Consider the following 16,533-nt stretch of genomic DNA (forward strand, 5'->3'; position numbering starts at 1 on the left):
CCGAGTACTCGCCGTGGTTTTAAAAAGCAAAGCCAAGAGTTCTGGTGTCCTCTTGCTAAGTTTTAAAAGAAATTAAAGAGCCACTTCTTTCCATGTGGCAGCCCACCAGGACACGACCTCTATTCAAAGACCAAGGAGCTTCACCTCAAAACAGCCTCCCTGAAAGCTGTGGCTGGGCTCGCTCAGCGAGACAAACTGCCACCGACGAGCAATTAGCTCGCAGCAGGGGCGACGCTGCCCTGAGTGTCAGGCGGCCGGCGGAGGGCGCTGGGGGAATGATGTCTCTGTCATCACAGGTGACCTGGAGGACCGATCACACCTCCCAGCTCTGATATAGCTGCTTCCTATGCACAGCAGGTGACCTCCACTATGTGAGCGACCCGCCCACGCCACACCGACGCTGCCAGTACCATACGGAGGGCAGAATTAGGGTGCAGGTGCCATCTGGGTCACCTGGCCCTCAGCCTATGAAAGGTGGGTCTAGGTGGCCATCTGTCACCCAAGCCCCTGGGTCTTCCGGGCTACAGCTCTCCCGTGCTCAGACCTGGCCTCTCTTACGTGTTCACTCACATGTCCTGAGGGCACTTGGAATGCAGCAGGCCCCGCAATGACCCCTGACCTCCGCATGTGTGCCACCCCACCAAGCTGCCGCCCCTTGTGTCTCAGCCCGGGTAGCAGCACCAGCCCTGCTGCCCAGGTTGCGGCCTGACTGGCTCAAGGTCAGCTCCCGGGGAGAACGCGAGGCACCCTGGGGTTTCCTCACCTGTCCAGCTGCCTTCTGGATCAGTCGTCCAGGTGGACACATACACCTGTGGCAGCCCCGATGCCTGTCCCCCATGCGAGTCTCAGGGCTCACCCCTCCGCAGGACACGAGGCCCTCCCCTGCCCTCCACCTTCTTCCCGCACCGGCACCCCAGCCACAGCCGCTGCCAGCCTTCGCCCAGGCGGTGCCCGTCCTGCAGCCTCCACAGCTCGGCGGCTGCCGTCGAGTGCCCTGGAAAGTCCCTCACCTTGCTTCTCGCTTCTGTCCTGCCCCACTCCTGTCTACACCATGGCCCCGCTCAAATAACCCGCCCTCCGCAAAACCCTACTCGGCAGCCTCACAGTCAGCTGCACTTTCTTCTAGGATTCCAGAAATGTTCACTCAGGCCTCCATGCAGAACGCGTTCTCCGTTTATGCACGTTCTTGCCAAGAGCGAGCACCTAAGAGCAGGAGGCAGGTCTGATCCATTTCTACTGCCTGACCGGGCACAGAGCCTGGCACTTTTGGGTGTGCAAATGTTTTTGGAATATCAAGTCTGTGGACTCAGAGCCACTTTTTGGCCAAGAAAAGGGTCGGCACAGGGCTCCCATCACCTGCAAGGACAACTTCCCAGTCTGCACCACACCAGCCGCACACCCAGCATCGCTGGAAGAGAACAGTTTATTGATACACAGATGGGCCGCGCCAAGGGGCGCCGGTCTATGGGTTACACCATGGAAAACAGTAGAAAAAATCAGTGAGGCAGAAAATTCAAGAGAAGCAACTACAAAATGGGGTACGTGGACTGAAAACTAGTATTTTCATTGTACGTTTCTTTTCATAAAATTTTAACTTTATGAATTAAATACATTGAGAAACACAGTGAAAATATATTTACAGTCATTTAAAATGGGCACTAACAACATACTTAATTTAAAAAATCTTTCCTGTTTCTTTGCCTGTTTCTTTCAAAGAGAATTTTAAATATGACTTTAGTTTTTAAAAAATACAATAAGGAAATAATTACATTCTTAATATGAAAACATTTTACAACTTATAGCCATGGTCAATTCTGAATATCTGTAATTTAAAAGTTGATGTTAAAATTTAAAGTGAACATTTCCTTTCTCATTAGAAAGTCAAATAGAAGGATTATCTTATTAAAAACACCTTTGGTCCCTAAGAATTATGATCTGAAAATCCCATTTCGAGAATCTCTCCCATGACTACAACTCAAAATACCTGATAACACCTGCACACGGCAGCTTTGAGCTCTCTGGAAGACCGTAGCTGGAAATACTTCTAAATACGAGCAACAGAATGCCTCTGAAGCCAAAAATGTGCTAGGTGTAAAGTTTTCCTTCCTTTAAAAATGGCAAGTTGTCCTGCTGTGGCTTGGCTGCCACAGAGAGAGGTGGTTTTGCTTTTCCCACGATGCTGTCTGTGCCAGGTGTGTGGACGGCACGAAGGTTTCAGTTGATTTATTTTTAGTTATTTCACAGTATGAACCCAGGCCACTAGGGGATGATGATAAGAAAGTATTCATAATAACAACAGGAACAAAGACTACCCTCTTTAAAACTATGTCATGAATTTGAAGTTATTGTTCCCACTGAAATATTATTTTAGAAAGAGAAAAGAGGAAGGCAGGAGTTTAACATTTAAATGTTGCCATGACCTTTATATAAATCGAGGAGCATCTTGTCTGCTGACGCTGATGCCATAGAAACTTCCGTGTTGTGCTCCTGGGAAAGGCTGTTTATAAGGATCAACATCTGCCTGGCTGCAGGGCCCGCCTGGGAGCTCAGGGTGTCAGCCCCTGTGGCGGCACGAGGCACGGGTGCCAGCTGCAGATGAAGCCATGTCCCTTTTCTCCGGGTGGGGGGCCCTGCCCATCCCAGGGAGGTCTCTAAGGAGCGAGTTAGGTGCGTAAACGGAGAATACTGCCTGGGGAGCAAGGTCTGTGGGCGAAGCTTGCATTCCCCCTAAGAGTAGGTTAGCAGAGTCTATTGTCTTTTCTGGCAAGGTAAGATGTGACCATAAACAAATGATTTTTGTCCACAGCTCCTACCCCTAACCCTAGCTTCAAGGCTGTCCTTTGGAAACAAAGGACAAACTCCCAATTGTGGCCACAATGACAGCGAATCTGCAACTCCTTCCCAGAGGTGGCCCCCAGAGCAGAGGACACATGATTTTTGAAATAGACTTTTCAGAAAAGTGACAGATCTCCACCATATCAGAGTAGTTTGGCTATTTGGAAATAGCCAAAAATAACTTGGGGACAAGTAAGATGAATAAAGGGGAGATCAGGTCTGGCAACACCAAGGCGTAGGCACAGAGGGGGCGAGACAGGTTTTATTGTGGGGCTGGTGAACGGCCCACTGGTCGGTCCCAAGAGAAGGGCTCCGTGGGCAGGGGCAGTCCGGCCGATCTGGGATCACCTGTGTGGGGTGGTCTGGCAGACCCTCGAGGGTTACCCAGCACGGGGCCGCAGGCTCCTCTGGTGCAGACAGAGCCGTCCTGCCCGAGCCCCCACAAAATCTGGCCAGCGGGACCTTGACGGTCCACACCTGTGCCCACGGGGGGACCAAAGCGAGCCCTTTAACCATCGGAGTTGCTTCTATGAAAAAGGTTGGTTAGTGAATTAAAAACATTACAAAAATATAAAAAGGAAGGGATTTTGAAGGTTGATAATACCTTACAAAAACACGGCCGGAAGCAGGACCCTGAGGAAGGACACTGCGGCTCAAGGTAGGATAGAAGGGCCCGGCAGCCACAGAGGTCGGCCCTCTCACCTGACCTGTCCCCATCCGGCCCCAGCTGTGCGGCCGGCACGTTCCCCGGCGTCCTAGCACGGCACGCCAGCACTCTGTGGACGGGGCGTCGCAGAGAAACCCGGCTTCTCCCGGGCAACCCGTACCTCGCAGCCTGGGCGAGTGCGCCCTTCCCGGCCGGCCTGGGTCCTCAGGGGCAAGACAGCTGCGCTCACAGCTGCGCCAGAAGCAGGGAGTGCTCACTCCTGGGGCGCGTCTTGGGAGGGTAATAAAACGAGAGCGCCGTCAGAATTCTGACAAGACATCTCGTGTGTGTCTAATATGTACAGATATAAATTAAAAACTATATTTATTGAACATATACAAATAAATAACTTATTTTGAAGCAAATGCTTTAGAGTAACTTTCTGATCAAATCTGGAAATGTCGAGGGGCACACACGACACAAGGAGCCGATGTCAGGGCCTCGCCTCCCTGGACCCATTTACAGCCATTCCTGGGACACGAAGGGCTCGCCTAACTTTGCTGTCCTCTTCAACAGGCTTGTGGCCGTGAAAGTGATTTACAAACCTGGGTTTTTAAGACAAAATATATACGCTGGGAGTCTGGCTCCAACCACCTGTGCCCTTGGGCAAGGCACTCCCAGAGCTGCAGGGTCTCCATCTGCAAAGTGACAACGCCAGCCGGGGTGACAGCTGAGGGCCACGTGCTACGCCTGACGCCACGCCTGTTTCCGCCACCCGTCTCTGATGCCCACCTGTGCTGGGCCAAGACCAAGACTCAGGCTGGTCCTGGTTGCCCTTCTTTTAATAACAATCGACACCTGGCACAGCTCTGGTGGGCAAAGAAGGCTGCCAATCTGAATGGCTCAAGAGCCTTAATTTGGAAAACTTTATTTGACCTGAGGGCAGCAAAAATCTATAGTAGATCAAACTTTTTTCTCTTTTTATAAAATTGGTTTCATATGATAGGAAGTGGTTACAGCTTCCTATCATGAAAAGAAAAATCCCCACTGAGGAAGGGGCTCCTCCTGGCCATGCTGGGGACAGGCGGATGCCTCTGGGAAGCTCTTGCCCTCCCTGCCCGCCCGCCGGGGGTTCCTGGGGGAAGCCGACGCACCCACTGCTGCACGATGTGCCTCGTGGACAACTGGGAAGGAAGGGGCGGCAGAGTGCGGCGCTAGCTGATAGCTCATGAACCAGAAACGCTCTTGGCGGATGGCTTTGCAATAAATTCCAGTTTCAGGTGGACTCAAGCTACGCAGCTTCCCGCTCTTGCTATAGAACTTTCCTAGACACTGGAGACGACTTCCCTGCTCTAGTAAGTAAAACCAAACACGGCTCTGGCCGGGCTCGAGCACCGTGACGTTACACGGTAATCCAACCCGTACAGGCTGTGCTCCGGGGAGGCTGTGTTTTCCCGCCCTCTTCCTATATTTTATAAGAAGAACATTCTAGGTGGTGGATGAAAGGTTTTCAGCAGGAGCAGCATCACTGTAGTCCTACAGTCACACACGCTGTGACGGGTCCCCCTGGCTCAGTCTGCAGAGGGGTTCTGGGGACACAGACGTATTCCCCCGTCAGTGGCTGCACCTTCCCACACGATAGCATCCCAACAGCGGCCCTCTGCAGACCAAGAAGTTAGTCTGATTCTTAGACCTACGGGGTAGAAACCAGCTGTGAACTCTTTCTCTCTATGCCTCAGGCATCTGAACTCTCCAGAAATATTGCACAGAAGGTGAGCAAGAAAGCCACCAATGAGGCCTGCCCAGGCTGCCGTGCTCCGGAAGGAACAGCAGGCCGAGCCCACGGACCCACTCATGGCTTAATGTACAAACTGGAGAGAGGGGGCGGGGAGGGGCGAGAAGCCCTCAAAGGCCCATGTCTTGCTCCAAGATGGCATCGTTCTACAACTGAACAAGTTCCAGAACTTGCTTCCTTTTCAAAGGACTGCTCCCACCCCATGCATCAGTAAATGCCCTGGAAATAGACCACGAGCCGAACCTCAGCCCCCACCGCGGCTGCCGGCTCTCTGAGGAGCACCTGTGCCCGCGTGGCCGGGCGGGGAGCAGGGCACGTCAGTGAGTATTACAAACACTCTGCTGCCTTTCAAAAGCAGCGCAAATAATTAATAAGATACAAAATCTCTGGAAAATCCTTAGATCTAAGTGCGACACACAGTACAAAGAGACTTTTTTTAAAAAACAGGTTAAAAAGAATGGCAGCTTTTCACCTCCTGGTGACAAAAGCATCTGTCCACAAAAAAAAAAAAAAAAAAAAAAAATTAAAAGGTGAAAAATGCTTCACAGCACAGTTTTCTCCTGCCTTCGCCTCTCGTGAGCAGGGGGAGGGCTACGTGGCCCTGACCTCCCGGCACACGTGCGCGGCGTGCTCGGTGCCCACGCGCCGCTCACACTCACACCCAGAGCATCCGGGTCCACGCCCGGCCACGGCCCTCCCAGGGCTTCATCTGGGCTCACAAATCCGTCCGTCTTCAGCCGGGGCCGGGTCAAAACTGGTTAAAGCAATCATGCAACAGTCAGAAAGAGGCAGCTCCTCCGCCTGACCTGACAGGTCCTTTCACAACACCTTTTCATCTCTTTCTGGTTTTGTTTTCAGCAAAGCTGGAAACCAAGTCTCACAAGTACATTTTTAAAGGGCACAATATACAGTAGAAAGAAGACACGTGAGCCGGGGTCAGGGTGCTGGTCTCAGAACTCGTCACGCTGCCAGAGCTTCCTGCGGTCGCACGGGTGGGGACGCCGGGTGAGGGTGGGCAGCCCTGACTGAGGCTGAAGCAGCCGTGCCTGTCCTTATGTCCCATTCTTCAGTTCCCACTCCTAGAGAAAAGGAGAGCTGTGTGAGTCCCAACAGCAAGACGTCAGCAGACACAAGTCGCACCGCAGCCCACCGGCACTGGGCCAGGCGGTGCGGGGGCCCCAACAGTGAGCACAGAATTCAAACCACCCGGCCCGCAATTCCCATTCTAGGTGCTGACACAGGAGAAGCGGACGCAGGGTCTCAAGCAGGCGTGTGCACACCGACGTTCACAGCGGCACCGTTCACACTGGCTGACAGATGCAGAGTCCGTCGAAGAATGAATGATAAACGCAGATGTAGCGCATCATTCAGCCTTAAAAAGGAAGCAAGTTCTGACCCGCTACAACACGGATGAACCTTAAGGTCATTTGTGCTCTTGAAACAAGCCAGTTACAAAAGAATAAATCCTGTAGGATTCCACTTATACAAGGTCCCTAGAGGAATCAAAGTCACAGAGACGAAAAGCAGATAGTGGCTCCCAGGGGCTGGGACCAAAGCTGGGACAAAACCCACCTGCTCCACAGCAGGGCCAGCCCACCTCCCCTCTGCCCCACCACCGCCAGAACAGGTCACACTTCTGTACCGGGTCCTCTCTGACCGGCACCCACACCCGCCCTCCGCCTGCGTGCCCTGGCTGACTCCCACGCACCCTGAGGACCAAGCTCCAAAGCCCTCTCCCCTGTGCAGCCCCACCCCTGCTTGGGGAGGACATGTCGCCATCTGTGCGCTACTTCTGTGCGTTCTTCCACACGCTCTAGCATCACGGGTGATTAACTCGCCACCTCCCTCCTAAACACGAGCCCTCGAGGGGACGGCTCCTCCCCCTCTCTGCCCGTCTGCTCACCACGGCCGCAGCACCCAGTGCAATGGCACAGAAGATGCAGGAGCCTGAGTCACTGGGGCTACGTGCATCTGAAGCGCAGTTTTGCCACAAGATTTAGTTCCAGAAGGGGGTGCCGGAGAGCAGACCCAGCTCAGAGTGGCAGCAGACACCACGGAGGACAAAGCCTGTCCTTCCCTCTAGTCGGTGGCTCAGGAGGAGCGGAGGGCACAGGTGTTAGAGCCAGGCCTCTGTGACTCAGCCGCTGTGGGGCCTTGGAGAGGTCACTTCATCTCTCGGAGCCTCAGAACAATGCAAGTTCCACCAAGGACTTCAAAGCTTCCAAAGCACTGACGGGAGGACAAAGGAGAAGCTGCATGCGAGGTCCCCAGCACAGGGCTGGCACACCCCGGGCCTGGCCTCCAAAAGGGGCATCCTCCTCCATGCACAGTGATCCCGCACAATGCCGCACCCTGGTCTCATCTCGACGTCTGACTCCCACTGTGTCTCCAGGGCCTTACTAACTGGGTCATGGGCACACTGCACATCTCTGCATGCCGCATACAATTAAAAATTTCCCACCTTTTCTAGAATCAAAAGCTCATGTTTAATTAAAGGTTAAATGTGTGGCATTAGTAAATTCAGCAGAAACCAAGACCCAAACTGAGCTACGCTTAAAGATAACAAAAACGTGCGTGAGGCGCTCTTAGGCACTTCCGCCAAGGGAGGACCCACCTCCACCCTCCCAGCCTGCCACAGCCTCCCCGAGACAACTGTATGGGCCGCTGTAAACAGAGAAGGTGTTCAGAGGACAAAGCTCCGAGGTCGGCACTGACAGGCACTGACTTACTCCCAGGCAGTGGAGGTTTCAGAGAAAAGACAGACTTACATATTATCTACAGATGCTGCCACGTATGTTTAGCAAACAGGCTCGGCAAACTGGATGACATTTCAGAGCACAGTTGACACCGGCCACAGACCTGGGAGTGACAGGACGAGAACTCGTGGACACTGTCGAACCTGAGCAGGGTGGGAAGCGGAGCCCCCAGGTGTGCATGTCACTAGGGGGCAGCCCAGCACCTGTCCCCCTGGGCACCTCTGAAGCAGGACCGCTGTCCCCACACCTCGCGTCTTTCCCAGACAGAGGGAGGGAACCAGCTTGGCTCCAGGCCCTGTGGCCTGTTCAGAACCCCCTTCTGAGCTAGGAAACCTTGTGACATGTGATGAGAAGCCATCTGACTTACCAAAAAGCTCCCTCCCAGGCTCAGAGCATCTTCATCAAGAGTTGGAAGTGATTTTAGGAATACTGCACCTGGGATAATACTTCCCACAATATTATTGGAATAAGTCAGACTCCCTGGTCCTCAGGAGAAGGCTGGGCAGCAGATGAGACCATGTCTGTGATACACCCCAAGTGCACTAATGTGCTCAGGGTCAAAGGCCACAGCACCACTCCCACCTCCAGCCGTGGGTCCCTTGCCACTGTTCTCACAAGTTCCGGGAAACCCTGCTCAATACCAGGTTTGCAGTGAGGCTGTGCACAGGATTCCTGGCCGGATCCACGAGTGCTGCTTCCGAGGTGTATTCCGGGCCTGTGAGCACGGACAGCTATTGATATTTCCCTCCTTGAGTGTGGGTCGGCCTGCCAGCTGGCCGGAATCTCATGCTTTTCGTTTATCAGGAATGAGCAGCAGGGAAGGAGGTCGCCAGAGCCTCAGTACAGTGACAGCACACACTGCTAATGTAACCCTTTCAAGGGCTGGAGTCACATAATTTTAAGTCCAATTTCTTTGATGGTAAAGACACCAAATAAATGAAATGCTTTTACTGCACTTCTCATCTGCAAGTCATAAGTGGGACTTCACTGGGCAGCTCGAGTCTACATACCCGCCAGGCAACACCTATTCCTCTGCAGAGGAGCCTGACGGTCACAGACCAAGAGCAGCGGGGGACGCTAAGAAAGCAGCGGGAACCAGACACGATGCTTCCTCCTCTCCGCAGACACCGACACGCACAGTCGCCAGCAAAGTGCGTCTGCCCTGCAGGCTGGCCGCTCTAGGGCGCTGCGGAAAAGCATGGCTCTCAGGCCCCTCGTGAACGCCCCGAGCACGCAGCGGGTGGCCCACACCCACGTTCTGGTCTCATGCCAGCCACCCTCCGGGAAACGTATATTCCCAGCCAGCCTGGAAAGGCTTCCAGAAGCTGCCAAAGGAAAGTAACGCCAGCAACTAGGGCAGCCACGGAGATGGCGCGGGGCGGCCGCCAGCCTCCACGTTAACCAGAGGGCACGAGGTCCACCTGCTCGTGTCACCGACCCAGCGTGCTCCTTACGCAGAGAACACTCTGCTGCAGTCAGGACCTGTTTGCTTTGATAAACTAGAAATTGTGTATAACAAATTTCTCAGATCTTTAAGTTTAGCAATAAAAATCGATACTGGCTAATCCCATGAGAAGACAGGAGATACCACAGCATGGGGTGCGGAGGTTTCCTGACACCCCCGGTCCCAGATTCGGGATGTGGTGGGGCGCTGGGGAGAGGAACAGAGGAGCGTTTATTCCTGGACCTTTTTTCTTTCTTTTTTTGTTTTAAAGAATCCTACGTCTAAGTGCTGGAAAGGACCTCTGTGGTCACCCAGCCCAATCTCTACACCAACACGAGTCCGGAGTCCTGCCGATTCTGAGATGAGACCCAGAGCTGCCGTTTTCCCGACGCAGAACAGCAAAATGCTCCAAGGTAATTAAGGTTCAGGTCTATTTCTGTCTTTTCTTCCCTAAAGGAGGGTCTGACGTGCCGTGGGAACTCGCTCAGTGCTCATCCCAGGACATGTACCTGGAGCCGAATGTGAGCAGATCAGGAGGACAAACTTGGCTCCCTTCACCTCCCCCAAAGCCTGCAGGCCTGAAGTGACGTGGACGCTGCACCACCTGGGACAGCACCGTGTGGACGCCGCACCCACCTTGGCCTTGCGCAGCACGTGCCCGCGGCAGGGGGAGCTGCCCGGGGCTGGCTGGCTCCACTTCAGGACCGCTGCGCTGTTCACCGGCACGGGGCCCTCTGCGTCACTTGTGTCACAGCTGGAGATGGGCGAGTTCTCCAGAGTCCGATGCCGAAACACCGGGGACTGCGGACAGAGAGGGAAAACCCTGCATGAGGAATGGTTTCCAGGCCACCAGAATTTTCCAGCAGGAAAATGGTTGATTTTAAAGAAGAAATGTGTTTCGGAAATGAGTAAAAATAACAACAAGGACAACTGTAGTAGTCAGTGCCTAATTCTTAGAGCACCTTAAGACCCACTTTAGGGGCAGGAAGGCTGAGGCTGGGACAGGGCTCTGGCTTGCTGGCCGTGGCCAGGAAGTGAGGGTAGGATTCGTGCCCATGCCGTCTGCACTCAGATCCTGTGGCCTCTGCTTTGTGCCCCTGGCGGTGCTCTGCGGGTGCAGGGCTGCCTGTGGGCCGCCTGCCCCGGGACACCCTGGCGGCGAAGCCTCTGGAGACGGGGCCCAGCGCCCGCGCGGCTCACTGGAGCAGCACCGGCGCTGCCTGCACTGAGCGCTCCTGGCTCTTCACAGCAGTTTGCGTGCTTTAAAGAATCATACATCTAAGAATCATACATGTGCCAAAGGAAGTGGCTTTCTGGAAGGCCCTAAAATAGAACAAAACGTGCCCTTGGTTGCCAAGGCCCCCATATTTGGCTCTTCCATATGGGATTACAAACTGCTTCTGGGGAAAATGTCCGCAGTCTGCTGCACCTCCCCAAATGAGTCTCCAAGGGATAAACTCCTCCTATTGTTACTGCCAAGGTGTGTAACGTAAAAATTACCACTCGGGGTATGCAGGACATTGTTTTAGGAGAACCATGGTTCAATGACCATTAAAGTAGGTAGCCTGGGGTCCCCGTGGGGGTTTACTGGCCACAGATCCCCAAACAGACAACTTCTGCCTACATTCCAGCTGTCCTTGGGAATGTCTGTCAGAGGCAGCACTGCCTGGAGGGGTGGGGAGCACAGTGGCTGGTGAACAGGCAGAAGAATGACAACTCTGGACATCACCTCTGGGGGAGACCAAGAAAGCGGCACGTGACCCGTACCTGGAGGTCACTCCTAACCCCCACCTAACAGGTCACTGTTCCAAGGGCATAGCCTGGGTGGCACTGATGCAGAATGCTCCACAGGTGCTGGGCCAGATGATGGCAACCAGAGTCCATCGACAGACCCTCCTCAGAGCGAAAGCCCCAAAGCACTCTGGGCTGGGATGGGGGACCTGGGGCAGCCTCCAAGGACGGGCTTGGACCACATGGGTAAAGGGAGGCCTGTGGGGCCAGGGGCCGGCAGAGGGGCCACAGGGACCCTGGAGAATGCAGAGTCACTGCAGATGACGAAGGTGGCAGCTGGGCCCAAAGGCACGGGGATGGGAGAGCAGGGAGGACCACAGTGCCCGCTGGGCTTGAAGACTGGAGGTCACCTTGATGAAGCAGGCGCGGCGAGAGGTCAGACTACAGCCGGAGGAGACGCGAGTGGGATGAGAGCTTGCGGGGCCCGGTGTGGAAGGCAGGCAAGAAACACAGGGCAACCGGCAGCCGCTGACGGCGGGAGCAGGGGCTGGGGCGGAAGCTGTGATGGAACAAACTAGGCGGTCTTAAATGCTCTGAAGGAAGCTAAGAGAGAGAAGAGCTGAAGATACAGGAGGAGGGTCCTCACTGGTGTCTGGAAGCCAGCACAGGGGCACCTAGGCCGCGACGGGAACCTGGCCACAGCCAGGGAAGCCCGAGGACAAAGACGGGCAGTGCTCCTGACCACGCCGTGGTTGAAAGAATCACACGTCTAAGAATCATACATGTGCCAAAAGAAGAGGCTTTCTGGAAGGCTTAAAACAGAGCAAAATGTACCCTCGGCTGCCAAGGCCCCCATATTTGGCTTTTCCCCGCCATCACCCCCGCGTGGGACAAGCAGCTCGGGGAAGCCTCGTGCCCTCCTGCCTCCGATCATCACGGCACGAGTCACTAGGGAAGCCCACCCCACCCACTGCTGGATGCTCCCAGCTACTGCCACTCTCCGACTGCAGCTGACCTCATCACGCCCTTGTCCCCTTTCTGTCAGACGCCGACAAACCCAGGACTCCAAGTCATCCCCAGCCCTCCTGGCCCTGCTGTCTGGCTCTGCAGCGCCTGCCAACACCTGACGTAAGTGCATTCGACAGGCGTCCGCCCTCACCGAGCCCGAGCTCCACAGCTGGCATTCGCACATCGCAGCACAGAAGGAACAGCACGTGCATACATACACACACGCACACGTCTGTGTATACATGTTACACATAATCTATAATTACTGAATAAATTCTATGTAAGTATTAATAACATATGATAGTAATATGTAGTTATATATAATATATAATTGTTGAACGAATGGAGTGCATGAATGAACATGTCTGTGTTAAGAAATACATGAATGAACACACACACACTCACACACACACACACACACACACACACACACACACACATGCACGCTCTGGCTGGGCCCTGTGCTGTGAGCTTTTGCACACATTATCCCATGCAGCCGGCAGTATCTTTATCTCCAGTCTACAGATGCAGAAACGGGAGCCCAGCGAAGCTAGTAACTTTAAACCCCGGCCCGTGTGACCCCAGAGCCTGCTCTCCTAGATGCTGCATCCTGCTGTGGCTGAGAGAAGTAGAGCACAGCTGGTGACAGGACAGCGACCCGGCCACCTGAACTAGCTCTGCCAAGCAGGAGGCAGTCTGTCCTGTGGGGAGCGGGGGAATGAAGTGATGAGGGCTGGATTTCAGGGGTGCCGTAAATCCCTAAATCCCTCCAGAGCTCACGTGGATTCATTCAAGTTCAGCGTTTGGCCCAGTGGCCTGGAAAGAAGGGCCCGGAACAAGGGCATGCAGGATGCAGATGCACAGGGCCGGGAGTGCCCTGCCGTGTTTCGCCTGAAGCAGGAACTGAAGTCGGGCTACCCCTCACCAGCTTCTGCTTTTGTAGGTGAGTTTACGTCTCTGGGCCTCAAGTTCCCCACTTGTACGATGGGAGGAATAACATCTGACTCGCAGACAGGAGACGCAACGGGACAGTCAGGTGGAAAGACAACAGGTTCTCAGTGGTGGTCAGCTGAGTGTGAGGGAAGAGGAAACCACTTAAGGTGATGATTCACGCTGGGAAAAGATCTCCCTGTGTCCTCCCGGATCCTGAGAGGACACGACTGTGTTCATTCACTTCAGTTCCCCCAGCACCTGGCTTGATTCTTAATACATGCTGGAGATTGTATTAAATGTGCTACATTGAATTAAATTTCCTAGCTAATAAATTTGCATCAAATTAGGCCTGGTTCCAAAGAGACACAAGAACTGGACCTGCTACAATCAGATTGTGTGAAGGGTAAGAAATAGACTCAGTGATGCCCTCGTCTTTAAGGATTTCAGTGAAGGAGATAAGACAACATAACGTTGAGAACATGGAACCTGGACGATGACAGTGTGTGACGCACACGCGTGAACACGCCTGTACAGTTAGTGCTGAGGGACAGTGAGCCGCTACGCCAGAGCACCACCCAGCGCCTTCTCTGTCGTCCGGGCCCCTGCGGCCTCTGAGGTGAGCGGCAGGACGCTTACCTGTGGACTTGACGTCCCCGACTTGGGCTCGATGGCCAACCCCAGGGTGACCCCGCCTGCCAGCGCCTTCTTCAGGCTCTCCTTGACCTCCGTCAGCTCCAGCTCCAGGTTGACGCGCTCCGACTCCTTCTGCCGACACTCCTCCTCCAGCCTCTTCAACTTGTCCTCCAGCACCACCTGGGTCTTCCTGCCTAAAGCCCCAAAGAACATGCTGCTCCAGGGTCGGGCACGGACTTCCCCAACAGTGGAGGAGAGGACGCCTCGTCCCCCCAAGGGTTTCGGTGAAATGTTTCAGGGTGAGCTCCCCTGACACAGGCCCTTTCTACAAAACTCAGACCCAGCTGATCTTTCAAGGACCAGAGTCCTTCCCCACTCACCTTTCTTTGCTGCCGATGGAGGACATGAGCAGGAAACAGGAGACCCTGATTCTTACAAATCCCAGGAACTCCTGGGTCTGGGCCTCAGTGCACTCACTTAAAAATATGGACCTCAAACTGTACAGCTCCCAAAGGTGCCACTGGCCTGGCGAGTCTTGCTACTGTTCTTTTCTTACACTTCCAGTGAGGTTATCGAGTCATCTTATCTGCCCCTGGGGCAGCAAACCGCAGTACCACCTGCTTCTCTACAGGATACGGCATACACTTCTTTAAGACATGTTTGCTTTATTTATTTAATTTGAGATCTGTTACGGCAGGTAATGTACCCACTGGCAGATGAGAAAACCAGTCCAAGAGGGGAACAGACTTGTGCTGGGGCCCGGGCTGGAGCTGGCTGGCACTCGAGTTTGTCTTTTTCAAGGGCAAAGCTCCCCTCACCTCTCTGCATCTTCACCATCCTGTAAGCTTGGAATAACAGAAGCAGGAAATCCTACTTCTGGCTCATTAAGCTCAACGCCCTGTCCCATTCTTGGACGTCGACCCCTCCAGGGCAGCCCCACACTGCTGTCACATCCTGCCTCCTCCTGCAGGGTCGGCCTGATCCACTCGGCACACACCTGACCTCCCAACTGCTAAGCTCCACAAGCACTTCCTTCCGTTGTAATCACTTAGGTTTGCAGTTAAGAGAGGCTCGAGCTGCAATAAACTGCTCACTGTGCATGCACCTCAGTCCTCCCTGCATGGTTAAGGCACTTTTCAACCTCCCAGTCCCCTGCAGCACCTGCGTTCCACTGTCTCTCCCCTCCTAGGCTAGCAAACCTAAACATAAAGACTCAGGTCTGCCCCAGCATAACAACCAACCAGGAAGGATCCACAGTGATATAGATTTAAGCAGTTCCATCCCCAGTGCCAGGGACTAAATACCTCGTTCCTGCTAGCAAGAATCAATAAGCTTGACCCAGTGCTACTGTTCCAGCTCCTGACTCAGTTTCCCAATGACTGTGCCTTTACTCTTAGTCCCTCTCTTGGGGTTTGGACTCCTCTAACCTGGCCTCTTCTCTGACAAATTCTAGGACTCTCACCTGTCCCTTCTCACGGGGAGAGAAGGCTGCTTCTCCCCACGCAGAGACCTCCCACCTTGCCTGAACTTCTGAACATTACTCATCTCTGTGGGCCGCCCTCCTGCAGAGAAATCCAACTGACTCATTATACAGTGACCAGAATCTACTGAGACCTACGGACACAACGGTCGTCCTCTAGACACTCTCTGCTGTCAGCACCTGAAGCTGGATAAAGTCCCCCCACATCCCTCCTGCCTCAGCGGGCAGCTTGCGGCCAGCCCTGGCCTCCGCCCACCTGCTACGTAATTCAAACACGGTGGCACCTGCCCTGGCCTTACCTGCAATGCTTCCAAACCCAAGAAGCACTCCACTGAATAACATACTCTTACTAAATAAAATGACAGCCTTGGTGAGTCACAGAGCCTTTGGGCAAAGCAGGATGAAATGTATCATCTCCCACACAAACGTCGCCCTGGGCTGGTCGGAACCAGCTCTTTCATACCAGCGTTCACTTCGATGGCGGCTCTCAGGTCTTTTCTCTCTTTCCGGAGCTGGGCCAGTCTACTCCGCAGGGCTTCTTTCCTCTTCAGCAGCTCTTCTTCTTTGGTCTGTAGCCTCTTGGCATCTGCTTCTACCCGGTTCTTGCCATACTTGTACTGGTCAGCATCTTCGAAAGAAAGTTTAATCAAGCAGATAATGGGGTAATTCATAAAGTCTGTTTAATCAGCCAACTCAGTAAAATAAACTCAAACCCAGTTATTTTGCTAATTCAACAAGAAAAAACAGGATGGTTTGAACTAAGCAGAAAAATGACTAATTCAAATGCTCTGGTATTCTTTGAATCAAATTTTTATAAAAAAGAAAATAGAATGTTAGGAAATTCCTTTAATTCCCTTCCCTTTGAGACACACAACTTATAATTAATCTTCAACAAGGTTGCAAGTGAACATTCTATAATTTGAAAAGATAGGACTCTATTACTATCAAAATAATTTCTTGGATTTGTGTAGTTCTCTATATTTTTCAACATACTTCCATAGCACTGCAACATCTGTTCCTTACGACTATTAATACGTCATCTGACTGTTTTGCTCTGACTTGATGCTACATCCCAGCGTGAGATTGGACCCTGGCAGGCAGTGAGCACACAGCAGACACTTGTTGAGTGAATAAATGAAAAATGAGTAAGTGAAGAGGCAATGCAGAATAGGATCTGGAGCCTGACTGTCTATGCATGACTCCTTGCCACTTGCGGCTGTGTGACCTTGAACAAGGTATTAATCTCTTTATGCCTCAGTTTCCTCATCTGTG

General features: G+C 53.3%; 1 protein-coding gene across 1 annotated transcript in view; it reads right to left on the reverse strand.

The window, feature by feature from the left end:
- Nucleotides 1-1,405: 1,405 nt before the first annotated feature.
- The window catches only part of AFAP1 (actin filament associated protein 1), a 173,978-nt gene continuing 158,850 nt past the window's right edge, over nt 1,406-16,533 (reverse strand). Inside the window, exons 15-18 of the mRNA XM_045528283.1 lie at nt 15,725-15,889; nt 13,785-13,975; nt 10,113-10,277; nt 1,406-6,355 (exon numbers count right to left, since the gene is read on the reverse strand). Of these exons, the coding sequence (XP_045384239.1) occupies nt 6,329-6,355; nt 10,113-10,277; nt 13,785-13,975; nt 15,725-15,889 (548 nt within the window). The 3' untranslated portion in view covers nt 1,406-6,328. The remainder of the gene's footprint in view (nt 6,356-10,112; nt 10,278-13,784; nt 13,976-15,724; nt 15,890-16,533) is intronic.

This window comes from Lemur catta, chromosome 17, assembly GCF_020740605.2.
Source record: "Lemur catta isolate mLemCat1 chromosome 17, mLemCat1.pri, whole genome shotgun sequence".
Lineage (NCBI taxonomy): Eukaryota > Metazoa > Chordata > Mammalia > Primates > Lemuridae > Lemur > Lemur catta.